Source organism: Vicugna pacos, chromosome 9 (assembly GCF_048564905.1).
Source record: "Vicugna pacos chromosome 9, VicPac4, whole genome shotgun sequence".
Lineage (NCBI taxonomy): Eukaryota > Metazoa > Chordata > Mammalia > Artiodactyla > Camelidae > Vicugna > Vicugna pacos.
The window spans coordinates 9,311,983-9,339,076 of record NC_132995.1 but is presented as its reverse complement, the minus strand read 5'-3'; the positions used below and the strand labels follow the sequence as shown (position 1 = coordinate 9,339,076).

General features: G+C 52.9%; 1 protein-coding gene across 2 annotated transcripts; it reads left to right on the top strand.

Annotated features, from left to right (window-relative positions):
• On the top strand, positions 1–26,180 carry NECTIN2 (nectin cell adhesion molecule 2). 2 transcript variants are annotated; one of them, XM_006208579.4, is made up of 9 exons: positions 1–413; positions 9,622–10,017; positions 13,142–13,438; positions 14,572–14,689; positions 14,934–15,082; positions 21,728–21,881; positions 23,763–23,826; positions 23,965–24,051; positions 25,066–26,180. In XM_006208579.4, the coding sequence occupies exons 1-9, from the start codon at positions 323–325 to the stop codon at positions 25,327–25,329; spliced, it is 1,620 nt and encodes a 539-aa protein (XP_006208641.1). In that variant the 5' UTR covers positions 1–322; the 3' UTR covers positions 25,330–26,180. The 2 variants fall into 2 exon arrangements, with proteins under 2 accessions (XP_006208641.1, XP_006208642.1); XM_006208580.4 differs by lacking the exons at positions 21,728–21,881; positions 23,763–23,826; positions 23,965–24,051; positions 25,066–26,180 and adding an exon at positions 18,770–19,476 and having other exon boundaries at positions 12–413.
• Positions 26,181–27,094: the final 914 nt, after the last annotated feature.

Genomic DNA, 27,094 nt, shown 5'->3' with positions numbered 1-27,094 from the left:
GGGCTGGCGGAGAATCCTGGGGAGGGACAGGCGTGGAATCCCAGGAGAGGGCGGAGTCAGAACGGCATGAGGGGGCGTGGCCGGATCGGCTCCGCTTTTGGGGGGAGGAAAGGGGTGAGTCCTGTGACGTCAGTGAGTCCGAAGCCAGAAAGAAGCTAGAGGCCAGGGACGCCGAACTGGGAGAGTCGGGCCGCGAGAGCTGAGCCGGGAGAGCAGAGCGCGGCTGGAATTACCCAGGAACCTGCTTGTCCGCCCAGCCGATCGGCGCACGCAGAGTGGCCCGCAGGCCCTTTCCTGGGCCCAGTCCCTCCCCGGGCCCCCCATGGCCCGGGCCACAGCCCTCCCGCCGTCGAGATTGTCGCCGCCGACTCTACCGCTACTGCCGTTGCTGCTGCTATTGCTCCGGGAAACTGGTGAGAGACCGCAGGCACCCCCCCCCCACGCCGTGCGCGGACCCAACCCCCTCCCCACCTCAGCAGGAGGGTCGCGATGATGAAGCGAGACCACCCCTCATCTTTCCTTCTCCCAGAGTTGGGAGTCTGAGGCCCGGGGAGCATTGAGGGCAGGGGGTCAGATGCCGAGGTCTTCAAGAAGAGCGGGGAGCTCGGACTTTGGTTCCCTTGGAGGGCCCAAGAATGACAGTTCGGCGACGGGGAAGGGCCTGAGGGTTCCAACCCCGTGCTGAAGGCTCTGACTCCTGAGCCTCAGAAAAAAAATAGGGGCTGGGGGCTCTCTCTCTTAGGTCCCAGGGAGAATGAAGGCTAGGGGCTATGTCTACCGGGGTCCTGGTAGAATTGGGGGCAGAAAACGCTCTTACTTGTGTGTGGGTTCCAGACTGTGAGCAGGCGGCTCTGTCTCCTGGGTCCCAGGTAGAACTAGAGGGAGGGGAAGGCAAGCGGCCTGTCTCCTGGGCTCCAGATTTAATTGTGGGCATTGGAATGTCTCCTGAGATTCAGATATAAATGTGGGCAGAAACCCTGTCTCTTGGGTTCTAGATATAATGGAAGGCCGGAGGCTCTGGACGCTGGAGGCTCGGTCGGCTGTGTCCCACGTAGATTAAGAAAGCCGAGTCCCACCGGCTGGGACCCTTCCTGTTCCCTGAGAGCCGTCAGCGGGGACGTCCCTGGGGAAGTTTTCCCGGTTTCACTTTTTGTCGGGCCGAGCCAGGGCAGGGCAGGGCCGGGCAAGTCGGGCGCTCTCATGGCTCCTGGTTTCGGACTCCCTGTTTCGGGACCTTATCTTTCCTCTAGTAGCGCCTTTGTCCTCGGAGCCGCTGCGGGAGATGGACGCGGGGAGACGCCGCCCTAATCCCTCTGCTCTGCCCACTACCCACTCCTGTTCCCCCCACCTCCCATAGTGGAGGGGCGCAGCCCCAGGAGAGGGAGGGGCTGGGAGGAAACAGGTGAAGGAGGCTCTGGTCCCGCCCCTTGCAGGTGACCCGGCTGTTTATTCCCAGCTGGAAACTCAAGGTACTGGAGTTTCCCAAAGATTTGCTAGAAAGTGTGAAGGGAGCTGGGGGGAGCCCTGATCATCCTGTCTTTTCTCCCAGCGTGTCTCTGAATTGTCTCCCAGCTGTGACCCAGGGCTGGGTACTGACTCTTGCCTCACCTGCCTCTCCCTCTGTCAGAAATAGGGAGATAAAGTCAGAACCTGCCACCTCTGGGAGAGGGCTCAGAATCCACCCCACCTTGTGTCAAATGATGACTTGGTGCATGATCTCATGGTGGACTCTGGGAGACAGGCTTAGTTCCTGTTTCCATTTTGCAAACAAGGAAACAGAAGCTTAGAAAGGGCAAGCCACTTTTCCAGGGTCCACAGCCAGTCCCTGGGGAAGCCAGACTGCTTTTCTTGGCTCTGCCCCACCAGGTGAGCTCCAGAAAGTGCCTCTGAGCCTCCATTTCCTCCTTTGTAAAACTGAGTTAACAGCTCTTTCCCTGCAGGGCCATTGGGAGGATTTAGAGGTCTCATGGATCCCAGGGTAAAGCTCTTAGCACCTGGGGATGAGGTCTTCCCCTTTCCTGATCCTCCATCCTTGTGCCTTTACTCTCTGCTGTCTCTCCTCTCTGCCTCTCTCCCTCCCTCCCTCCCCTCCTCTCTCTTTCTAGGTCTCTCCCTCCCCTCCTTCCCTCACTTTCTCTCCCCCTCTTCCTCTCTCCATGCTCACCCTCTCCCTCTCTGCTTCTCTGGCTAGCTAATCTCTCTCCGAGCTCTTTCTCTCTTCCTTTCTTGCCATCTCTCCCTCCTTTCCATCTATCTCTGTTTCCCTATCCCTAGCTCCTCTGCCTTCCCCCTCCTTGGTCTCCACGGAATGTGGGTGCACCACCTGGGTTTCCTGCTGGGCCGGCTCCCCTCCCCAGTCCTCCCCAGCTTTCACTGCTCATCCATGTCAGCCAGGCAGCCCCACAGTAGCGGAGGGGGATGGGAGGAGAGAGGACTGCTGGCCTGCTGTCTCTTCTCGTTAGGGAAGCAGGACTGGACACAGGAGAGGTGGGGGTGGGTCTGCTCACATCCTGGGGTGAGGGAAGTGGGGATGCAATGGAGAGGCCAGAGATACAGGGATGGGGACAGAAGCGAATAGAGGGAGGACGTCAGAAACAAATTTAGGGATGAGGTCAGAGACACACACAGAGATGGAATCCAGAGATGGGAGGAATAAAATACAGCCTGGAGTTATAGGGATGGGGCAGAGAGACACTGGGATGGGACAGAGAAAGGCAGGGGGGTGGGAGCTGGACAGACATCTGGATAAAGGCAGAAACAGCATAAAGAGACAGACTTAGAGGTTTGGTGACAGGCAGGGAACCCAAAAGACCCCAGCCATCAATGACGGCGATGCCATGACCCAGAGACATCAGGGCACAGGAAAGCCTCAAGGCCAGCAGTGTGTAGGGGCCATGGGGAGTGCTGGACGTAGGAGGGACAGGGAGTTGGACATGCTGGCCAGCTCCCCCGCCCCTGCCTGGGACGCTGTTACATTTTTAATGCCCCAGCACTGCTGAGAAACGGAGCAGGAGGGGGAGGAGAAGAGGGGACCCAGCGAGATGGCCCAGCACAGAGAAAGTGTGTCAGAATTGTGGAGAGACAGGCAGGGATGAGGAGACCCAGGGGGCAGAGAGAGTCCGGGGTCAGAGACATGGAGAAACAGAGACTGTGAGAGTTGCAGACAAGAAACCTTGAGAGATTAGAGACTCCAGGAATCGATGCAAGGAACCAGATGCCAGAGACTGGGAAACCCAGACCTGGAAAGACCCAGACCTTAGATGGCAGTGGTATGGAAGAAAGAGAATATGAGAACAGCTAGGATCTTTGGGGGCTGGTGAAAATGATTTGAAATTGATTGTGGTGATGGATGCACAAATCTATGAATTTACTAAAAACCATTGAACTGGACACTTCGGGCGAATTGTATGGTATAGGAATTATATCTCAGTAAAGCTGTTAGAGAGACAGAGAGACACAGAAAGCAGAGACCAGGGACTCTTGGGAGACACAGGTAAGAAGAACAGAGACTCCGAAAGAGACAGAGGCAGAGACCAGAGACCCTAGGAGTTGGGGACACAGAGGGACAGACTTGGGACTCTAACAACCAGAACAGAGGGAGACACCGGAGATCAAAGAGACAGGACCAGCAGGAAGAAGAGGAGGAGGAATCTCAGAGACAGAAGTGTTCAGATGTAAACTCTGGACTGGCTAGAATGGTAGAGTAGGATTCTGTCTGAGGGGCTCGGCCAGGAAGAACAGTCCTAGAGATTGACCCCCAGAAGTATCACATCCCACAGAGGAGGCCTTCCCGGATGGTGGAGCCCCTGCAGAAAGGCAGGGAAAGCTCAGACCAAGGCAGGGGGATCCCCTGAGCTGAGGGATGACCTCCACCAGAGAGGTGGGCTGCAGGAGGCAGGTGCAGAGATGCAGGCAGACAGCCCCATATCCTGACAGTGCTGCTGCTCACCCCCCAAAACCGGCTCCCAGATGTCCGCTGGGTGGGGGTGGGCACTGTGATTAATGCCATTAATTAATTAACAAGGTAGCTGAGGCCAGCATTCCAAGCACACTGGCCTTCAAGGGCCTGCTGGAGTCCGCCATACCCTGCGGTGAGAGGGCAAGTCATGATGTATTACAAGTTGGGAGGTGGGTGAACCAAGCCACCGTGAGGAGCCAGCCAGGCAAGGACCCAGGAGTCGGCGTCCCCAGCCCCTTCCTCTCAGCCTTGATTTCCCCTGCCCGGATCTCAGGACCTCAGGCTCTGTCTCTGTACCACCCACCAAAGTTTTCCCCTGGGCTCATACAGTACCCTGGGTAGCCCCCACTCTGCCCCCACAGGAAGTCTACATCCCAGGCCACAGGGAGCGGAAGCATGTTTGGGGACCTAGCTGACACCTCGTGAAGATGTCACCAGCCTGGCTTGCCAAGGGAAGCTGAGAGAGGCCAGTGTTCCCACGGCCGTCCTCTCCCCTGCTGTGGTGCTGGCCCTATCCTGGCCAAGGTCAGGGCACAGGTCCCCGCCCAGAAGCCTGCCGGACACTAGGGCCTGAACTCCAGGCCAGCCATCCCCCTGGTTTCACTTCCCCTGCCTCTGCCTGAAACACATCTGGGCATCAGCCCACACCTTGTCCCCCCAGCACCCCTCTACCCAGCCTGTCGGCCTCTGTGTCCCAACCATTCCAACTTCTGAACGTCTGGTTCATCCTCCATCCCAACAGCCCTGACCTGCAAAGCCCTGCCCCACGCCATTCTGAGGGCTCTTTCTAAAGCACAAACCTAACCCTGTTCCTCTCTCTGCTTATAACTCTCCATGGCTCCCCAGTGCCCCCAAGAAAAAGCTCAAACTCTAACACGGCCTTAACCTTTGTGACCTAGTGCACTGTGAATTCCCCATCCTTACCTCATTCATTCATTCAACACATTTATGGAGCACCTACAGTGTGCCAGGCACGGTTCTAGGCTCTAGGGATACAGCAGTGAACAAGACAGAAAGCTCCCTGCCCACTACACTGATGTTCTAGCGGGAGAGATACATCAGGTGCTGAGAAGAAAATGAAACAGGGTCAAGGGAGTTTCTGCTCTTAGGCAGATAAGGGACTTTCGCTGAGCAAAAACCCAAAGGGAGGGAGCTGTGGGGACCTGCTGGGGAAGAGAGTTCCAGGATGGGAGGACAAGTGCAAATGCCCTGAGGTAGGACTTGCCTGGCATGTCTGAGGAACAGTGAGGAGGGCACTGTGGCTGGAGCAGGGTCTGCCAAGGGGAGAGGGTGGGAAAAAGGACAGGCATAGGATCACACAGGGGTTTGTGGACCACTGTAAAGACTTGAGCTTTTTGTTTTGGTGAGGAGTGAACCACCGGAGGGCTCTAAGCAGAGAGACAAGGGACCTGGTTTGTAGTTTCCCTGTGGCATGTGGGGACAGACTAGGAGGTACAGGGAGACAAGGGCAATGCTCCATGGGGGGAATGACCCAGGGGAGAGATGCTACTGCATTAGACCAGGATACAGGCCATGCAGGAGTCAGACCTGGTCCACTTGCTGATACATTTTGAAGATGGTGCTAATAGGATTTCCTGATGGCTTGCGTGTGGGTGAGAGGAAAGGGAGTCAGGGATGACTCCAGAGTTTCTATCTTGAACTTTTCACTGAGGTGGAAATGCCTAAAAATGGGCCACTAACGCCCCCATCCCCGCCCAGGGGCTGGACCATTATATTCATTCATTCAGAATTAGAAACTCCTAGAGCTGTGGGATTTTAGAACTCGTTCATTCAGCAAATACTGAGCATCTCCTAGGAGCCAGTCTCTGTTGCAGATACTGAGGGGACAGCTGTGAGCAAGACAAGGCAAAGAATTCCTGCCCTCAGGGAGCTTACAAGGCCCTTGAAAATCTGTTGTGTGAGATGGGGTCAGCTAGTCGGTGAGGGGAGAGGTGGGGCAGAGTTTTGTGATGAAAGAACTTCCAGAGGAGCTTGCCCCACAAGAAGCTAGAAGTGGATTTTTTTTACTTCTCTGGAGCTGCCAGGGCTGAGGCGCCACTCTAGATCCAGGAGGGCAGCCTCCTTCAGAAGAGAGGCATCTTGCAATCACAAGGACTTCCTTTGGGCAGGAAAGCGGAGTCCCAGAAGGGACCAGTGACCCAGAGAGAAGTGTGGGGCTCTGTGGGCCCAGAGCTTGGCTTCCCTTGAAAAGGAAAGGAAAGGTCTCCCCCTCCAGGAAGCCCTCTTGCCCTTCCCCTCAGATGGGTCAGGCCCCTGCTCTAGTTACTTCCCCCACCCCTAGCCCCACCCCTTCAGTCTTCCTGGCATTTTTTGGTGATGACTATCTATGTAATAGCTTTCTCCCCTAGAACTGTCAATTCCTGGAGGACAAGCCCCTGATTTGCCCTGACTCATCTGTGACATCAGCATCCAGAACAGAGCTTGATAGTTATTCAACAGTTTTTTTTAACAGTGTTTCTTGAGCACTTACTATGTGCCAGGCCCTGGTGTAGGCTCTGAGGGTACAACAGGAAACTAGACAAGTCCCAGTCCTCAGGGGCTGACCCTCCACCCCCCAGGGCCTGTGTTGAGTCACTGTCTATTTGCATGGATTTGCATAGGCTGGGAAAGATTGGCTGGTGGGCGCATTCTCGCAGGCTCCTCCCTCTGCCCCACCTAAATCCCTTGAAGTTCTAAAGCCTCCTGGAGGAGTCCATCTCCTCCCCCACCCCCAGGCTCAGTCTTAAACTCTGGGTCTTTTTATCAAGTTGCCTTTTCAGGCCTGTCTGATAATCCATTTCTGCCCAGCTCCTCCCCACAACCTAGATCTCCTTGGCTTTAGCCAAGTTCTTCTCCAGTTGAAGAACCCTCAATGGCTCCCACTTGCCTCAAGAACAAAACTCAAGTCCTTGCCCCCCCCCGCCCCCTGCCCCCCTCATCCCCCCCCCCCCCCCCCCCCGCTCTCTGCAGCTTACACTGGCCCGGATGTTTTCGCCCTCCCCTGACTGCATACCATTCCTTCCTCATTCAGCTAGAAAGGAGTAGAGCCTTTGGGGACCCTTGCCCCAGACTCAGTGCCTTTGGGGGCCCTGCAGTTAGGGGTCCTGGCACCTGAAGGAGTGCCTTGAGGGAAGGGGGCAGCCCTTCCTCAGCTCCACTCACCTCTGGCCCCCAGAGCCCATCCTGACTTTTGTCTGGATTTTTACCTTCAATCTCCAGGCTCTTCGGGGCTGCTAGTTCACATCTGAAACAATGCTATGTGGGCCAAAAGTAAACATGACCGAGAGTACTGAGAGCCGGATTTGGCCTGCAGCAGGCAGAGGACTGCCTCGGCGCGGCTCCCCCGTCCAGCCCTGTGAAGTGTTACAGGAGAACGTCATTTAGGGGACTTGTAGCCAGGGACCCTGCAAGGCTGCTTAAACATCCCCATTTTACAGAAGGAGGAATTGAGTCTCAAAACAGGGTCACCCACCTGGAAAGGGAAAGAGCCAGCCAGAAGCCCCCAGCCATCTGCTCCAGGGTCCCTCACATGACACTCTGTAGTGCAGTCCCTCTGCCAGGGGAGGAGCCCCATCTCCCAGGGGGGCACCCTTGGGTTCGAGTTGCAGGACATGTGGAGATTCCATGAGATGATGTCAGTGTCACATGAAGACCTTCACTGATGGCATCTTCCCAGACGCACCTGGAATGAGTCCTGCCAGAGGGGCTGCCTTCTGCCAGGGACCCTCTGTTCATGTACCCTGGATTCCTGTGTGAGGCCAGGGTCTGCACACGCTCCTCACCTGACATCTTGGGCAGCAGGTGCCCCTTGCGACAGGACGTGGGCCTTGCCTCGAGGCTGGGTGTCAAGCGCTACTTGTAATTATACTTACCTGGATGTGTTTATTTACCAAGCACTCATCTGTTTCCTGTGGCCCCATGCTAAGTGCTCTACAAATATTCTTTTATCCTCACAACAACCCCAAAGAAGTGGGTGTTATTATTACCCTCATTTGACAGCTGAGGCAACTGAGGCACAGAGAGGTTAAATGACTTGCCTAATGTCACACAGCCAGGAAGCAGCAGAGCCAGGATTCAAACCCAGGCAGTCTGTGCCCTCAGTCGCCATGCTGTACTGCCTCACACCACAGAGAAACATTCATCTTTATTCCAGTGTTTCTTAAAAGTCAGAAAACAAAAGATAAGCTAAGAAATGAAAAACACACATTCTGACAAAAACTGGTACTCAGGTGTTCACAATAGCTTTATTCGTAGATGCCAAAAGGTAGAAGTGTCCATCATCTGATGACTGGATACACAAAAGTGGTCTCTCCATATGATGAAATATTACTCAGCAGTAAAAAGGAACAAGGCACTGATCTATGTTATAACTTGGATGCACCTTGAAAACATTATGCCAAGTGAAAGAAGCTGGACACATTGTAGGATTCTATTTATGTGAAGTATGCAGAAGAGGCAAATCTGGGCGGAGAGTATAGGTCAGTGGTAGAGCACAGGTTTAGCATGCATGACATCCTAGATTCAATCCCTAGTACCTCCATTAAAAATAATAATATAAATAAATAAACAAACAAACAAACAAACAAACAAACAAACCTAATTACCTTCCCCCTTCTCCTCCCAAAAGAGAAGAGGCAAATCTATGGAGACAGAAAATAGTTTAGTGATTCCTAGGGGCTGGGAGGAGGGGGAATGGGAGTGACTGTTTAATGGGTACAGGGATTTCTTTGGGGGATTATCAAAATGTCCTAAACTTGATTATAGTGATGGGTGCACCATTCTCATGAATATACAAAAAGCCATTTAATTATACACTTTTATTTATTTATTTGAGGGAATCCTTTTTTTTTTTTTTTTTGAATTTTCCTTTTGTCGTTTAATGGAGGTATTGGGGATTGTACCCAGGACCTCATGCAGGCTGAGCATATGCTCCACCACTGAGCGATGCCCACCCCTGAATAGTATGCTTTTAATGGGTGAGTGGGAATTACATCTTAAGAAAACTGTTTTAAAAAATAGGCTCAGAGGGCTGTAGTTCTATTTCTAGAAAGATGAGAGAAAGTAGTATTACCACGCAGGAAAAAATGAAAACTAGCCTCATTTAAATGTTTTAAAATTGATTTTGTGATAGATTTGGGGTTTATTTTTGGAGGATTCTTTTTTCCTCCAAACATTTTAGAATGAAACATCTCAGCCATACATGTGTAAGTTGGAAGTATGGCCCAGCAGCCTCCCTCATCCTCTGTCCCTAGACTTCACAGCAGGTCATGTTTTGCTACGTTTGTTTCATCAGTTTCTCTATCTTTTCTTTTTTTTTTTTTTTTTGGATGAACCATTTGAGAATACGTTGCAGACATGGCATTTCCACCCTTTACCTTCTCAGAAAAAGGAACACTGTAAATCCACAATTTAATCTTCACACCTAAGGTTACGTGAAGGTTATAGTCATCCCATAATAATATGAAATCTATCCCGGACCACAAATGTCCTAGTTTTCCCCCAAACCATTTAATCTGGCTGACCTTTTGGGATTGGGACCTCATGAAGTTTCCTGCGTCGCATTTGGAGCCTGCATTTCCCGGTGGGGCTCCCTCACAGATGTCCCTGCCTGCCAGGAGGTATCTGGGTCCTTCCCCCTCCCAACCTCTCTCCTCTCCCCCCAGGAGCCCAGGATGTGCGAGTTCGCGTGGCAGCCGAGGTGCGGGGCCGCCTTGGGGACACCGTAGAGCTACCGTGCCACCTGCTGCCCCCAGCGCCTGAAGTCCGAGTGTCCCAGGTGACGTGGCTGCGCCCGGACGCGCCCGAGGGCAGCCAGAACGTGGCCGTCTTCCACCCTACGTATGGTCCCAGCTTCCCCAGCCCGCAGCCGGGCAAGGAGCGGCTGTCCTTCGTCAGTGCCGGGCAGAGCACCGGGGCCGGGCAAGGCACCGAGATGGAGCTGCGGGACGCCACGCTGGCCCTCCGGGGGCTGACAGTGGAGGACGAGGGCAACTACACCTGCGACTTTGCCACCTTCCCCCGGGGTACCAGTCGGGGGGTGACCTGGCTCAGAGTCATAGGTGAGCAGGGTGCGGGGCGGGGAGGCAGCAAAGTGGGAGGGGCGTGGTGTGGGCCCCCCCCCCGCTCCGATCTGTCTCTCTGCCTTAGCTGTGGTCTCCAGTCAACTGGCAGATATTCATTAAGCACCTGCTGTTTGCTCCACGCTGTCCTGCAAGTTGGAGATACAGCAGGCAGCAAGGCATTCAACAAATATGTATTGAGGACCTACTCGATGCCAGGCACTATTCTAGGGGTAAAGCAGCGAGGAAGACAGAACCCCCTGTCCTCCTGCAGCTTACGCTCCGATGAAGGGGTGCTTGAGAGTGAATAACAACTAAGAAAAATAAGGGGGGTGGGTATGGTTCACTAGTAGAGTGCATGCTTAGCAGACAGGAGGTCCTGGGTTCAATCCCCAGTACCTCCATTAAAAATAATAATTAAAAAAAAATAAGTGTGACTCAGGTGCTTATAGGGGCTTTGGAAGTTGGAGGGGAGCAGGTTACAGTTTTAGCGAGGGTGGTCTGGTGATATCTGAACCAAAACTCGGAGGTAAGGAAGTCCTGCAGGCTATCTAACAGAAGAGAGTTCCAGCCAGAGGGAATGGCAAGTGCAAAAGCCCTGAGGCAGGGCATACCTGGAATGCCTGAGGAAGAGCAAGGAAATCAGTGTGGCCGGGAGACACGTGAGTGGGGGTAAAGTCAGGGAAAGTAAGAGGAGACAAGGCCAATGAGTGATGGGGGAGCATAGATCACAGACAGCCTCATGGACCATGTGAAGATTTTGGCTTTTGCCCTGAGCGAAGAAGAGCTACAGGAAGTTCTGAGCAAGGGAAAGATGTGATCTGGCTTGGGTTTTCACAGGCTCCTTCTGTCTGTGTCAAGGGTGAAGGTGGAATCACAAAGGAGGTGACTGCATAAGTCCAGGCGGGAGGTGACAGCAATTAGACCAAGGCAGAGGCAGTGGGGTGGTGAGAAGAGGTCGGATTTTGGAAATATTTTAGAGGTGAAGCCAAAGAGTAGTCAAATTGTCAGATAAAAGGAACACAAGGATGTTGTACCACTCAGACTAAGAGACCCAGTGGACTCATTTAGATAGAACGGTCAGCAAAAGCCTCTTAGTCGAGTCCCAGAGTGTAGGAAGGAGCCAACTCGGGGACACGTCCAGGAGCAGAGGAGTGAATGCACAAGCAGAGGGAACAGCCTATGCGAAGCTGGGACGTGAGAGTGACCTTGGCGTGTTCCCAGAACAGAAAGGAGGCTGGTGAGGTTGGTGGCAGGGGCTTGAGTGACCCTCAGTGAGGCAGAAAAACCAACAGGGCCAGACTGCTTGGGCCTCAGAGATGGAGGCCCAATGGCTGGACTTCAACTAAAATACTATTCGGAGCCATCAGAGGGTTTCAAACCCTAAGAGCACCCTTATCAGACTGTTGAAATTGTTTAAAAAAAAAAAAAGACTGGCTGCTGTGTGGGGTGCCATGCGAGGGGTAGACAAAGGTAGACAGAAGCAGGGAGGCCAGGTGAGAGAAGGCATTGGCTGGAAGAGGGAAGAAGCAGGGAAGGAGGGAGGGAAGGGGAGTGAAGTGGAATAATCACACTTTCAGGAGACGGTAGGCACTTGTCCATGAATTAAGGGAGGAGGAGGATCAGGGAGGACTCCCAGCCTCCTGGCAGCAGCAGAAAGGTGACCCACACAACCATTTAGCAAAATGGGGAAGACTTAAGGAAGGAAGGAAGGCATCTTTTTGAAGGTCACTATTTCTTGCCAAATCTTGGCATTCCCCTGGGATTCCGCCTTCCCCCTTGGCAACTCCACAGAAGCCACACCACTCTGGACACTTTCTTTCCTTCCAGTCAGCCCCAGAAAGTTTGAGAAGTGTCCCCTGTACTGTCCCTGGGTCCACACTTCCCTTCCCTGGGAGCCCTGAAACCAACTGTTTTGCATAAAGCACAGCTCTTCTCCCATCCACCCCTTGCCAAGGTCTCTCTTCTTCTGCAATCATTTGTTCTGTTCAAGACATACATAGAGCACCTATCCTGCACCAGGCACCTACGAAAATACAGAACAGAACAGTGAAGCCTCTGCTTTCTTGGAGAGACAGCCATGAGGGAAGTTCCCTTGATGAAGTGAAGCTGGATCTGGAGAAGGAGGAGCAAGACAAGGAGAAGGGAGGCTAGAGCACTCCAGTAGTGGGGCAATGCAAGTCGCTAAGACCCTGCAGTGGGCAGGAGCAGGGGTGGGGTGGGCGTGCCTGGAGCTGTCAGAGGACAGATAGGAGGGTGACCGGGAAGGATGTTGGGAGGTCCATCAGAGACTCTGGTGGTTGGGAGAGAAGAGGGAAAGGAGAGGAGGGCCATACTGAATTGAGGTACCTAGGTGGTGAGATCCAGAAGGTGACTAGAACTCAGGGAACTGTCAGCCCACAGCAATAACTGTGGGTTGCCATTATTATTCCTCATGGGGGTTCACCCCGCCTAATATTCTTCCATATTTTCCAGGACGATGGGTGGAAAGGGCAAAGGATGTACAGCTTTGGGAATCTCCATTGCCTTGATCCCACTTCTGGCACCACAATCTAGTGGTGATTACAGGAAAAGAAGTCGGAGGCCTTTGCAGCTGGACCTTTGAACCAGATTATTCTACTTTAGCTTTTCTTTTTGTTTTTCATTTTATTTTTTCTAATGGAAGGTCTGGGGATTAAACCCAGGACCCTGTGAATGCTAAGCATGTGTTCTACCACTGAACTATGTCTCCTACCCCAGCTTTTCTTTTTAAATATTGGCCTCTTCCAGACTTGTGGACAGTGTCTCTGCTTTTCTAGCAAAGCAGAACAGAAAATATAACATAATGGCTAACATTTAAGTAGCACAGTGCGTGTCAGGCACTGTCCAAAGTGTTTGATGTATCAATTTATTCAATCAACACAACAATTCTATGTGGTGGTGGGTACTTTTATTATCTCCACTTCACAAAAGAGGAAACTGGTACAGAGATGGGAAATGACTTACCCAAAGCCATCCAGCTGCAAAGCAGCAAAGCTGGGATTTGAACCCAGGCAGTTGGGGCTTAACTGCTCAGCTCTACTGCAGAGGTGTTTGTTGAATTACTGTAGGTGAGCAGTGACTCACCCTCTATTCCTCTCCCCAGCCAAGCCCCAGAATGATGCCAAAGCACAGGAGGTCACACTGAGCCTGGAGCCTGTACCCGTGGCCCGCTGTGTCTCCTCGGGTGGCCGGCCACCCGCCCGAGTCTCCTGGCTGTCATCCTTGGATGGGGAGACCAAAGAGACCCAGACGTCAGGGCCCCTGCCTGGCACAGTCACCGTCACCAGCCGCTTTATCTTGGTACCCTTGGGCCGAGCAGATGGGGTCGAGATAACTTGCAAAGTGGAACACGAGAGCTTTGAGGAGCCTGACCTGAAGCCTGTGATCCTCTCTGTGCGCTGTGAGTGCATTAAGATGTGACCACACCCCCAATACTGTCTACACTGGCTTCTCTAGGGCACTGTCTACACTATCGCTAAGTGTTGTCTACATTGGTCCTCTGGGTCAAATTCTGCACTGCTTTCCTGCCCATTGTCTATACCGGCTCCCCTGGACAACATCGACGCACTGTCCCCTCATTGTCTACACCGGCTTCACTAGGCTCTCATCTTGCTACCACGATGGTAAATCAGAATGGGTTTGCAGGGGCTGGTTTTATACCTCTTATCCCAATTCTGCATCCAGAGAAGTCTTACTGATATTTTGAATCAACCACAACAACCACGGGGCGTGTTTATACCAAGGAAATTGGCAAACATTGCAAATCAAGGCTATTCTTTCCTTTTTTTCCCTTTTGAGAGGGCCAGTTTACCAACACACAACTGCCCCCAACAATATCTTTTCCGGCTCCCATAGACCCCAGGTGACATTGCTCCCTTACTGTCTCTATCAACTACACTGCCCACCGCAATATTGTCACCCACACCGTTTCCACCCCAACTCATACTATCTAAATTGGCTGCCTGGGCACTGTCTATACTGACTCTCCTGAGGTCTCTACACCAACTTCTGCCCCCTAGTATGATCACATTAGCCCCTCTGGACCTAGTCTATACTGACCCCTTTCAATAAGTTTCATGCTAGCTCTTCCCCGAACTGCCTACACCAGCACCCCCTAATATTAGAGAGGCTCCCCTGGCATTCTTCCCACAAACCCTGCCAAACAGTAACTTTAGCAGCTTTTCCAGCCACTGTCCAAACACACCCCATACCCCAACTCAGCATTTTCTATACTAGCTCCCCAGACAATGCCTTCAGTGAAGCTAATTCCCTTATCTACTCTGGGCATGTCAGGAATGACACACATTATCTATAGTGGCTCCCTGGGGCGCTGCCTGCACTGTATAACAACTTCCCCAAAATGACCCCAGAACAACATCTGGGCTGCCAAGACTGATGTGCCCCAGGCACTTTCCTTGGGTCCGCCTCCTGCCAACCCCACCCCTATTTCTTTGGGATTCCCATCGACCTGCTCACCTGTCACCCGCCTTAGGATTCTCTCTGTCTCTGAACCAGTCCCCCCATTTCTTCCAGACCCCCCCGAAGTCTCCATCTCCGGCTATGATGACAACTGGTACATCGGCCGCAGTGAGGCCACCCTAAACTGTGACGTCCGCAGCAAACCGGAGCCCACAGGCTACGACTGGAGCACGTGAGTCCTGTGTGGACCCAGACTCTTGGGTCTGAGGGAGGAGGGGCTGGGAGCCTGGACTCCTGTGTCATGAAAGAGGCATGAAAGAGGAACATCAGAGGCCGGAAACTGTGAGTCCTCCAGAAGGAAGGAGCTGGCAGTTTGGGGTGTCAAGGAGTAAGTTTCAGGTCCACAGAGCTTGGTTTCTGAGGGCATCAGGGACCAGACCTGTGCTCCCCTCTCACATGAGCCCCACACCCTCCAGGACTTCAGGCGTCTTCCCAGCCTCAGCAGTAGCCCAGGGCCCTAAGCTGATCGTCCACTCGGTGGACAGGCTGTTCAATACCACGTTCATCTGCACGGTCACCAACGCCGTGGGCACAGGCCATGCTGAGCAGATGGTTCTCGTTCGAGGTAAGCAGGTCTTGGGGGTGGTGTGTGTGGCCCTGGGTCTGTTCCCCAAGTGTTCCTCCTTTCTGGGTTCTGGGGCTGCACTGTGGGAGACTGCACCGCCGACCTCGAGAGGATTCAGACCCGCCTCGCTGATGGGAGAGGAGGGCAAAGTGGCTTTCATTTCTTACCCCCAGGTGGGGTCTGGATTGGGGTGACAGGGTAGGTGTTGACAGAGGAAGTAGGAGGTGGAGGCCTGGGCTGGGGGCTTCCTAAAAGTCGAGGCCTGGGAAAGGTCTTCAGGAAGAGAGACCCAGGGACATTGGCCCGGCCTGCGGCCAGTGAGACACACCCAAAGATCACACAACTAACGTCACAGAGGCTCGTGAGGGGAGCTAGACAGAAACAAACACTCAGAAACAATGGGCTTCTTACCGCCAGTGCTGGTCAGGACCACCTGGAGACTAGTTTGAGCGTGTGTGTTGGGATGTTTGTGTTTCTGGAGGTGGGATTTCGGAAATGGTGGCTGATGTGTCCATGGGACAGAAGTTCTCAGAGTCTCCCTGCTGTGAACTCAGAAACACAGATGGGACCCAAGACACGTAGCCGGAGAGGAAAAGCATGAAGCCAAACTAAGCTCAGGCTGATGGAAATGGGGCTGGAATCATCCCTGTAGGCCCAGATGCTCGGAGGGACGCAGGGACTGTCCCGGGGCCTCAGTGGGTGGGAGGAGAGCCTGCCCTGAGAAACCCAACTGGGGCAGGGGGCGGGGCTAGCTCAGCGGCAGAGGGTAAGCTCAGCAGGTTTCAGTCCACGGGTACCTCCATGTAAGACAAGGTAAATAAATAAGCCAAATGGTCTTCCTCCCAACCTTCCCCCTCAAAAAAATAGAAAAGAAACCCAATCAAAGGCAAATTCACAGGCATAGGTGTGAAGACAGACACACCCACATCTAGAGACAGAGGGAGGGAGACCACCTTACTGAGATGACCGTCACACACACACACACACACACGCCCCCCTCGAAAGACCCAAAGGAAAACGATTCCTCTTCAGGAACTGAGACTCTCGCCAGGGAGATACAACGTAGCTACCCAGAAACCCACAAACCACACACCCAGAGAGACTGTGGCACACCCTCAGCACATTTGACACTCGGGTGTGCAAACACGCACACCTGGAGGGAGGGAGACAGACACGCCGGAAGCAAAAAGAACCTCGGAGCAGCTGTTCCACGTGCCGCAACGCCATCACTCACGCACAGGTGCCGAGAAAGCAACTCAGAGACGTTGTCAGGGGCCCACCGTCAGAAACTCCAGAAACCCCATTATAATGATACTCTTTCAACAAATCATCATCTGACAAATATGTGTTGAGGCTTCCTCTTTGCCAGGCACTCTCCTTGATGTTGGGGATACAATGCTGATGGAGTTGCCGTCCCCGCCTCAAAGGCACATCCAGAGAAGGGTCACCCCATCGACCCAACAAGGTGCCCAACCGGAAATACACCCCTGGACCCCAAATATACACCTGAGAAACTGGTCTTCCCACCCACACTCGTTCAGTCGGCACCTCCATGGGGTGGAGCCTGCAGAGCACAGGCACGGTCACACTTAAGGGCCATTGGAGGAATATACAACCACGGAAACACAGACACTCCCCCAAAACACCCAGAAACCCCAGAGATGTCCACTGCTGGTAACCCCCAAAGAGAAAACACCAGCTTCAGAGTTTAGCCCTTCGGCAACATTCACCCAGTGAAACACACGTTCTCAGAGTCCTGTCAGGAGCCTGGGGCGTGGGGGGCCGCACACACAGAATCACACCCCCAGAGAAAGACTCAGCGCACTGGAAAGACCCCCCCGACTCCCCCAAAGGTAACTGCAGACCCGCATATGGTCAAAAATATCATCACAAAGACGCACACCTACAGATGAACACCAACAGACATGGGGATGCACTCTGAACACCGTAGAAATGCAGTCACAGATGGTGGTGAATGGGTCAACAGAGGGCTTTGCCCAGAGAGGAGACTTACTCCCAGCTCTTGGCTGAGTCCCCGCAGAGGGTCTTGGAGACACCTCATGTTCCCATGTGCGCGCAAACCCGCACATGCAGTCACTCACGGATTGGGGTTCATACCTGCGGACACAGTGCACATCCCAGGCTAAGTACGCAGGGTGCACACCAGGCTGGACGTTGATTCAGGGAGGCTTTGGAGAAGTTCTGCCCACAGACAGGAACACAGACATCCACCATCTCCAAAATACCACCTCCAGAAACGCAGACGCACGTTCCAACATGCGCAAAGACTGGTCTCCAGACGTTCCTGACGAGCACTCACAGAAAGAAGCCCTTCACGCCTCCCGCCCCGGGGACAAGTATAGAAATATATTCCCCCACTAAAAGTTTCACAAAATAGTACATACCATTCATACCTTAGGTAAACTTTCTCTGTTCTTCTTTGTTTTACTGCTGCTTGTGAGTCACCCAACTGATCGGACAGTCCCCTAGGTCGTGACCCCCTTTTTGAAAAGCCCTGGAAACAGATACCCTCGGGAGCCCGGGTCCTAGCCCCTCCTGTGTGCAGAGGCGTGGGGAGGGGTGGGAGGGCACAAAGCAGATCCTCCCTGGCCTCTCCCAATCAGGCTCCGCGTGCAGGTGGGTGGGGCGGGGGTGTGATAAAAGATAAAAGGTGCAGGGTGCATCATCTGTCCCTGCCTTGGGGTCCAGACCTCCTCCCAATTCTCACTCCTCCCTCCTTAGTGTTCCCTGGCTTCCTTTTCCACCTCCCCCAAAGTTCCCCAGAGCCGTCCACTCCCGCCACCTCAGCCCCTGCAGGGAGAGGAAACCAGGACTGTGGGCGCTGGGAGCCTCATTTTCCACACTGGGGATGCATGCCCCCAGCCGCTCCCAAGGAAGAAATTATCAGGAGGCCCCTTACCCGCTTCAAATGCAAAGAGCTTTGGAAACAGCCTCAAGCTTACATCCAGCTCTGCCTCTTCCTGACTAGATCAGGGCCCCAAGATTCCGTGACCCTGACCTCAGCTTCTGGGAGAGGGTTGCAAACTCAGATGCCTATGGGATGCCTATGGGGTCCTGGCAAATGATGGGCTGAGGGGCAGGTGGGGAACTCTGCTCGCTTCTGAGTCACCAACCTCACTCAGCCACAGCCCTTCACCAGGCGGAGGTGAGAGTTTAGTGTTGCCAGTTCTGATTTCTTCCCTCTAAGAGAAATCTGGAATTTGCAGTGAAATGGCCTGGTGCTTTAAATGTTGGCTGGCATGTTTAATTTTTGAAAAACACTGCGTGAGTGTAAGGAAACCCATCTAGGGGCCACCTGTTGGCAACCCCTCCACGTACAAAGCACCCAGCCTGTAGCGAAGAGCGAATGGGTCCCCCTTCTCTCCTGCACCTCCTCCTCCATCCTGTTTTTTCTCTTTTACTTAAGTTTTCAAACTTTTCTATTTTTATGCAATTTTTAAAGGTTACACTCCATTTACAGTTATTACAAAATATTGGCTCTGTTCCCCTACAATACATCCTCCCACCCCCCACCCCAACCTCCTCTGTTCTTCTGCCCAGAGTCAACCTCCCTAGTTCCCGTCACGCCCTGCTGTGCCCTGTGTCCCACCCCCACCAGATGTATCCTCTTGACCTTGTGTCTCCTTCTCTCTCTCTCCCTCTCACCCCCTTCTTCTCTCTCCTCAGACACCCCCCGGGCCTCACCCCGAGACGTGGGTCCAGCGGTGTGGGGGGCTATGGGGGGGACACTGCTGGTGCTGCTGCTTCTGGCTGGGGGGTCCTTAGCATTCATCCTGCTGAGGGTGAGAAGGAGGAGGAAGAGCCCTGGCGGAGGCGGCGACGGCGGCAGAGGAGGATCCTACGATCCGAAAACTCAGGTGTTTGGGAATGGGGGCCCCGTTTTCTGGACGCCAACGGCCCCTGGTCCCCTGAGGCCAGAGGGCAAGGAAGAGGAGGACGAGGAGGACGAGGAGGAGAAGGCAGAGAAAGGCCTTATGTTGCCTCCACCCCCGGCACTGGAGGACGACATGGAGTCCCAGCTGGACGGCTCCCTCATCTCCCGGTGGGCAGTTTATGTGTGATTCCCAAGACAGGCAGACAGAGACAGAGACACAGCCTGCCACCAAGGCCAAGGGTTCCAAGACCGGTTGAACTCGTTTGTCCGGACACTGGAATTCAAATGCTACCTCCCACTTACTTTCCTGGGGTTCGCAGGGAGGTGGACTATCACACACTGGACTTCTGTCTCCAGGGCTGCATGGGGATGGGGAGGCCCCCCGGGGGGGAGCTCGGTAATGGGGACCCACAGAGGGCCCCCAGGGACTCGATTTGGGCTCCAGCCTGCCCCAGCCCCCATGACACTCAGGAGTTAATAAATGCCTTGGAGGAAAACATTGGGGGTGTCTTGTAATACATCAGACCCCCTCCTTGTGGGGTGGGACAGGGACTGCTAGGTCCCAGGAGGTGGGGAAAACTCAACTGGGCCCTGGAAAGTGGGAGCCTGGGGTGGGCGGGGCTCTGGTCACTTGGGTCCTTGAAAGACACATTGGATGCCCAAGACCCCTGAGGCCAGTGGGACTGGAAACTGGGCCTAGAGGCTGGGGTGCTTGGACTTGGGGGTTCCAGGATGGAAGCTGCCTTCCTGGGTGGAAAGGCCAGACTGGTGGGAGCCCTGAGATCTCCAGGAGAGCAGGGCTGGGATCCTGGACTCCTGGGCACTTGCGGGTGGGGAGGTGCTGTGAGTGATCCTCTGGGGGCAGCTCAGACCTGACCTCTGCAAGGTTGCTGAGGGTATTGGGAGGGAGGGCTGCCCCCCTGCATTCTGAGGGCTCTGAGGGGCAGGGCAGGTGGGGATGCTGAGGAACTGGGAAAGTCCCACCTCTTGAGAACACCGCAGTGGCCTTTCCTACCTCCTTCCTGTTCCCTTGTCCCCAGGCTGGGCCCAAGGGGATTTTCAGTGATTCAGAGGGAGGGGCTACAGCTTTGTATCTTAGAAAATCTCTCAAACCCAAGCTGGGGGCTGCGGTGGGGGCGAGGGGGCGGGCAGGGTTAAATCCCCATAACCTCTGCTCCCGGGGGTGTCCTGGGATTCAGTAAGGCTGCGCCCAAACGCCCAGAGCGTTGCTGAGCACCCAGCAGGGGCTTGGTCAGCTTGTTCCTTCCACCAGCATTGACCCCCACCTACTCTGCCGGGGACACAGCGGTGACTCCGCCGAGCTCGCCTGGCCCTCCCGGGCGACGACGAGAATCGCAGCCATCTTAGGATGACCGCATGTGGATGGACCGAGCGGCAATTACTCTGACATCCCCACACCCCCGGCTCTGAAGCCCTCCGGAGGATGCCAGGCTGTGGAACAGAAAGTTCTGGAAATCACAAATCTGAGAGTCCAGGGATGCAGCCGGCATCCCCGGGGCAGCTTTCTGTCCTCGTCTGTGCAGTGGGGTTGATGGAAGGGGGACGCCTTTGCGCACGTGTTATTTCCTTTGGTTGGTTGTTGTCTGTCCCGCTCCGTCCAGTGCCCCCCCCCACCACCATCGCCTCCTCCCAAATGGGAAGGTAGTGACAGGAGGGCAGCGGGGGGAGTTTGGTCTATCTGGCTTACAGTAGGTCCCTGAGTGCCCCTGCTGGGCCCTTCCCTACACTGCTAGCAAACGCCAGCTGTATGCCAGACCCCGCCCCTTGGAGCGCACAGTGTGGAAACTGGCAAGTAAACAGGTAACTGGTCCAATAAGACTCAGGAAGTAGGAAATGTTACAAAAGGAGAGGTCCACGGGGTCATGGGCTTCTCTCACCCCCTTTTCCTGTTAGGTTGGAGGAGCTATGGACCTCTGCCCAGGATGAATCCATTCTGTGTAATGAATTCAGGGTTCTGATCTCAATCTCAGAATCACCCACTCCCCTCCAATTTTCTGCCTTTTCGCTCCACCCCTTCCCCATAACCTCCGGTCCCTTAGCTCCCCACTCTCCCAGTCATCACTGCTCTGGCCACATGGCCTCCTTGCTGTCCTTAAAAACAACCTGAGGCTTCCTCCGCAGGGCCTTTGCACTGGCTGTTTGCTCTGCCTGGAATGCTCTCATATTCTCATGGCTTGCCCCCTACAGTTCCTTCAGGTCTTTGCTCAAATGTCACCTCATAGTAAGGCTCTCTCTGACTACCCTTGAGGGCCCCTGCTCTGTCACTTATCACCTTCTATATATTGTTTTTTTTTTCCAGGGCAGGGGGTGGGTGGTAATTAGGTTCATTTGTTTATTTATTTTTTTTTTAGTGGAGGTACTGGGGATTGAACCCAGGACCTCGTGTATGCTAAGCATGTGCTCTACCACTGAGCTACACCCTCCCCCCTCCACTATATATTGTTATCCTCTATCACTTACTGTCACCTGGATGATAGCTATTGTGTATATTTCTCTACTGTTGGCCTCCCTGCCCAACAAAATGTAAGTCCCATGAGACTGGGAATTTTGTATGCTTTGTTCACCACTCTCTCATGCAACAAATGCTCAGGAAGGGTTAGGTGAATAAAAAGAATGTTCCCTGCCCTTGGGAGAGGAGGTAGGCAGGTGGGTGGAGACTTGGGGGGGCTGGGAATAAAGAGTTATGGCTTCCTCCTGGAGACTCCCTTACGCTGTCCCTCTTCTTGCAGAGACACCCAACACAGCAGGCGCAGGGGCCACAGGCGGCATCATTGGGGGGATCATCGCTGCCATCATTGCTACTGCTGTGGCCGCCACGGGCATCCTCATCTGCCGGCAGCAGAAGAAAGAGCAGAGGCTGCAGGGGGCAGAGGAGGAGGAGGAGTGAGTGAGGGGCCCTGAGAAGCAAATGGGGGAGGGGTCCCAGAACTGAGGAGCACAGGGTCGGGGATGAGGCTGGGAGAAAATAACCCATAATGGGCTGTATGAAACAGAGGGACCCAAAATAACTATGACTTGCATTGGCCGGAGAGGAGAGTTTATTTCTGCCTTCTAGAAAGCATGGGTATGACAGTTCTGCTCTGTGAGGTCATCAGAGCCCAGGATCCTGCTATCTTGTTGCTCCACCAAGTGTGGCCTTTATTCACATTCCAACAAGACACAGCCATCCTGGCCTCGATGACCCCACCCTTACCAGTGGGAAAGGGAAAGGGAAGTCGAGGGTAGGCGATAGCCCTGTAAAGGAACCCATCACTTCTCATTTCTCATTGGCCAGAATCTAGTTACGTGGATGCCCCAGCTGCAGAGGAAACTGGGAAATGTAGTCTTTATTCTGGGTGGCCATGTGCCCAGCCAAAATCTCTATTACTGTGAGGAAAGAGGAGCCTGAATATTGAGGGAAACTAGCCCCACTTCTCTGTGTAGAACATCTGTTATGTGCCAGGCTTGGCGAGATGCATTTTACATGTGTGATCTCAGTGAAGCCTCATATCCATTCATTCATTCAACGTGTACTCAGACATGTATCAACATGCCTACTTGGGATGAGGTCCTGAAAGTTAGGGACATAATGATGAGACAAACATTTAAAGTATGTTCACACACATAAAGGTGTCATGTCATGGAAACTTAAATTCTCAGAGGGAGCTAAGATACCCATTTTCTCAAAGACTAACAGGTTCAGAGAGCTGAAATCACTTGCTGAAATTCATCCAGCAAGAAAATACTTGGCAGGCAAAATGGTTCTGAAATAATACTATCCAGTGTGTGTGAGGGGGAACACTTATTAAAAATGCATAATCCTGGGCTTACACCAAACCTACTGAATCAGAGCTTTTAAAAGAAGGGCTCAGCATCTGTGTTTATAACAAGCTCCCTAAGATGCACAGGAAAGTTTGTGAACCACTGTCTTAATCATCTTATCAGTGCAAACCAACAACTTGCTATTGATCTCTCCTCCTAAGCCCAGCCCGGTGCTGAGACTCAGTGGTGCCTGAGATGGCCCTGGTCCTGCCCTGCTGGGGTTCACACAGTCTGGAGGAGACTGACTTGTCCCCAAACAGTGACAGCATGGCCAGGGATGGGCTCAGGAAGCTGAGGGAGCTGTAGGAGGCCAGGAGGGGCACCTGCCTCAGCCTGGAAGATCAGGGAGGGCTTCCTGGATGTAGGGACATCTGAGCTGAGGATAGAAGACATATTAAGCATCATCATTTGTGTGTATATATATATATATATATACACACACACACACACACACACACACACACACACACACACACACACATACACACACAGAGAGAGGATGCTCTGGTCTGTGGGTATGTAGAATGAGTGAATTTAACCTGGTTTAGGGGACAGGAAAGCATTTCATTCATTTATCCATTCTCTCTTTTAACAAATATTCCCTGAATTCCTCATAATGGGTTCTGGGAACACCGTGTTGACAACACAGATCTCATTTTTCCCCCCTCACATGGCTCACAGTCATTGAATGATATCAGAAACAACATTTCAAATACAAACTCAGTTAGTGCCCCATGAGGGACGTATAGATGGATATTATCATGTAAGAGGAGTTCCTGATTCTCTTAGAGAGTCAGGAAGGCTTCCTGGAAGAAAAGAAAGCCATGGGATGTGCAGTAGTTAGCTGGGCAAGGAAGGTGGGTGGTGGAAAGGGAGATCAGGCAGAAGGAGGAACATGGGTAGTGACCCTGGGGTAGGTTGCTCAGGGCTTAGCCTCTACCTGACTTACCTTCTACCCCACAGCCTGGAGGGGCCTCCCTCATACAAGCCACCGACCCCAAAGGCAAAGCTGGAGGAGCCAGAGATGGTGAGCACTTCCCTGGAGCTCAGGCTGCACCCACCCCCTCACTACCTTTCCCCACTGAGGCCAGACCTGGGAGGGGGGCTGATGGGGAGAGGCTGTCTGGGGGTGGGGTCCTGACCTACCCCATCTTTCCCACCACAGCCCTCCCAGCTCTTTACCTTGGGGGCCTCGGAGCACAGCCCACTCAAGACCCCCTACTTTGATGCTGGCGTATCATGCACCGAGCAGGTAGGAGCCCGGGAGACAACAAGAGTAAGATTCGGGGTCTGGGTTTAAGGGACTCTTGACATAAGAGGTCAAGGAGTAAATGTCCAACTCAAGTTCAGGACTGTATCTCTGATTAGAGCTTAGAGCACTGAGATGCATTTAGGATTCATTCTTGAGGTCATAGCTGTAAAAGTTCAAGGACATGAGGTTAGCATTTGAAGTCACTCCATCAAAGAAAATTGGTTGAGTATCTCCATTTGCTGGACACTGTGCCGGGAACTGGAACAAGACAAGTAGTGTCTCTCCTCAGCGGTCTCCTGGAGGTCAGAGGTTGGATGTTGAGTTTGAGATAGGTCAAGTTTCAAGGGGCTATTTAGAGCTAAGCTTAGGTCAAGATTAAAGTCAAAGGTTCATGGGGAAAGACTTGGGGTCAGTGATCAAAAGAAAAGGAGAGGCTTACTCTAGAACCACAAGATCTTGAGTCCCTTGGTCCCATCTTTGCTCTTTACTTTGTCTCTGTTTCATAAGTCTTGCATCGCCCATCCTCAGACATGGTCCCAAGCTGCGAAGGACGCAGCACAGAATTGTTAAATTTTACTTAGGGTCACACAGAAATAGATGGTATTAGGAGTTGAATTTATACCTACTTGTTCAGGGAAACTGAGATCTTAGCTGTAGTGATACACTGTGAGTAAAAACTTAGAAAATATTCAATCCACATACTTTTCAAGAGACAAATTACTTAGAAATTTAAATCAAGCAACCAAGGAATAAAGTGAACATAAGAATTAAATAATAAAAAAAAAAAAGGAGAGGCTTAGGATTGACAGTCCATGCTCTGGGCTTCGAGTTAGGGACGAGCTATATGATTGTCCCAGTGCAATATCTATCCAGGTGACAAGGGGTGATATGGGGTGTGGTCAGGTCTGGTTGGTATGGGGAGAGCGTGGGCAGGATTTGGGGGTCAAGGAGCAGATTTAGATTCTGTGTTACACTCAAGAGGTGACCTTGGGCTCATTCCTTCTTCACCCCCAGGAAATGCCTCGATACCATGAGCTGCCCACCTTGGAAGAACGGTCAGGGCCCCTGCTCCTGGGGGCCACAAGCCTGGGATCCCCCATCCTGGTACCTCCAGGGCCACCTGCTGTTGAGAGGGTTTCCCTGGATCTAGAGGAGGAGGAGGAGGAAGAAGACTATCTGGACAAGATCAACCCCATCTACGACGCCCTGTCCTACTCCAGCCCCTCTGACTCCTACCAGGGCAAAGGCTTTGTCATGTCCCGGGCCATGTATGTGTAAGCCGCCAAGACTCTGTCCTCTTACTTCTCATTTTTTGATCCCTCAGCTTTCTGCCAGGGATCTAGGGCCCCCTGACCTCTGGCCAGGCCAGTCAGTTAACACACATGCATCTCATCTGTGATTTCTACCTTGGTGGATCCACTATGACCTCTAATTCCTGATCTCTGATTCAGAGAAATGGGTCATGACAATGGAAACCCGATAACCTTATCCCATGAGGGGCCGGGGGAGGTATGTTTCTGCACAGCCTCTCACCCAAGGACTCCTCAGGCTGACCATAAATCATACCTCTCATGCACCACCATCTCCAGACTACCCCCAAATCCCAAAGAAGACCCCAGACCTCTGATTTGTCCTCAGGCAGTAACTCCCAATAGCTCTGCTGTGGGGTGGGCATTGGGGGCATACTGCTGCCCAGACCTGAGCCCTCCAGGCAGCAGAGCCTCACTTGCCCAGTCCCCACCCTGTCCCCCAAAAGTGGGAGGAAGAGGATTCCCCAGCTCAAGACGGAACTTCCCCATTTCCTCCCTCCTGCCAGCAGGAGACTCAGGGTACAGACCCATCCCTGAGCCCCAACTACCCTAATTCCTGTCTACAGGGAATTAAGCCCCAGCTCAGGGCTAGATGGGGTGAGCCTCATGCAGAGTGTGCCTTGTTGACCCCAGTCTTGGGAGAAGAACCTGCTGTTACTTTGAAGACTACTGAGTCCTTTTACTCCTGCCCCAGTGGGATTGGACCCAAACATCTCCCTTGGGGAGTAGGGGGAAAGTGGATCATCTGGGTTGCGGGTAGGGAATGTGGTATTGTTTCTGTAATATAGCGTTTCCTTAAAAATATAAGTTTGTACTTTTGTCAGGTCTCAACTCGTGTTTTCTGTGGGCTGTCAAGGGGATAGGGGTGAGATATGATGTGTAATGAATTGGGGGGGGGGGTCCAGGGCTTAAGAGAATCAGTGGACTAGAAATCAAGATGGGTTACAGACAAAAAGAAAAGGGCCAAATATATAAAAACAAAATAATTCAGGGGATAATGAGCAAAAATGCATAAGCCAAAAACAGCGATGGGTAATGGAAGGAGAGGGGGAGGAGTCCAGGGCATGGTGGTTAATGAAAGGGAATCCGTGCAACAGCAGTCTAATGGGTCATGGACAGAAATAAACAGAACAGAGATAGAAATAACAGTAATTAATTATGAAGGGCCCAGGTTTAATGAATAACTGGCAATTGAGAATTGGCCAAAGGCAAAATTATGTATAATGTTGTAATAGGGGCTCAGGGTATGATGGGTAATAGATCCGAATGAATGAGCCGGGGGGATGAATAATGGAGAAATAGGGGTCCCAGGTATAATGGGTAGTGGACCCAAAACTTGATGGTTAGTTAAGGAAGGGCTGGAAGAACGATGGAAGTGAACTGACAGAAATGAGCTAACGGGGGTTCAAGCAACCAAACTGAAATGAATGGGACGGAAGGCATACTGGGTAATGGGACAGGAATGAATGGGCCAAAGATAGAAGCCGCCATGACTAGGGTTGGGGCGGAGGGAGAGACACAGAGGGCATGATGGGTAATGAAAGGGGTGGGTCTACGGCAACTGTCCCGTTAAATAGGTAAGGGGCATTGTGGGTAACAAGAAGCCGGACAGGGTTCACCTAATGGGTTAGAATTCTCCCGGGGCACTGTGGGAGAAGCTAGTACTTCCGGCTTTCGGTCCGCGACTGCGGACTACAGGGCCGCCCCTTTACCGCGGTGCCTGGTGGGATGCG

What these genes read in the sequence shown, in the direction of transcription:
- NECTIN2 (XM_006208579.4), top strand. Translation starts at nt 323, where the DNA reads ATGGCCCGGGCCACAGCCCTCCCGCCGTCGAGATTGTCGCCGCCGACT. An exon ending in GGGGCAGAGGAGGAGGAGGA is followed by an intron (nt 21,882 to 23,762) that starts GTGAGTGAGGGG and finishes TCTACCCCACAG; the next exon opens with CCTGGAGGGGCCTCCCTCAT. An exon ending in GCGTATCATGCACCGAGCAG is followed by an intron (nt 24,052 to 25,065) that starts GTAGGAGCCCGG and finishes CTTCACCCCCAG; the next exon opens with GAAATGCCTCGATACCATGA.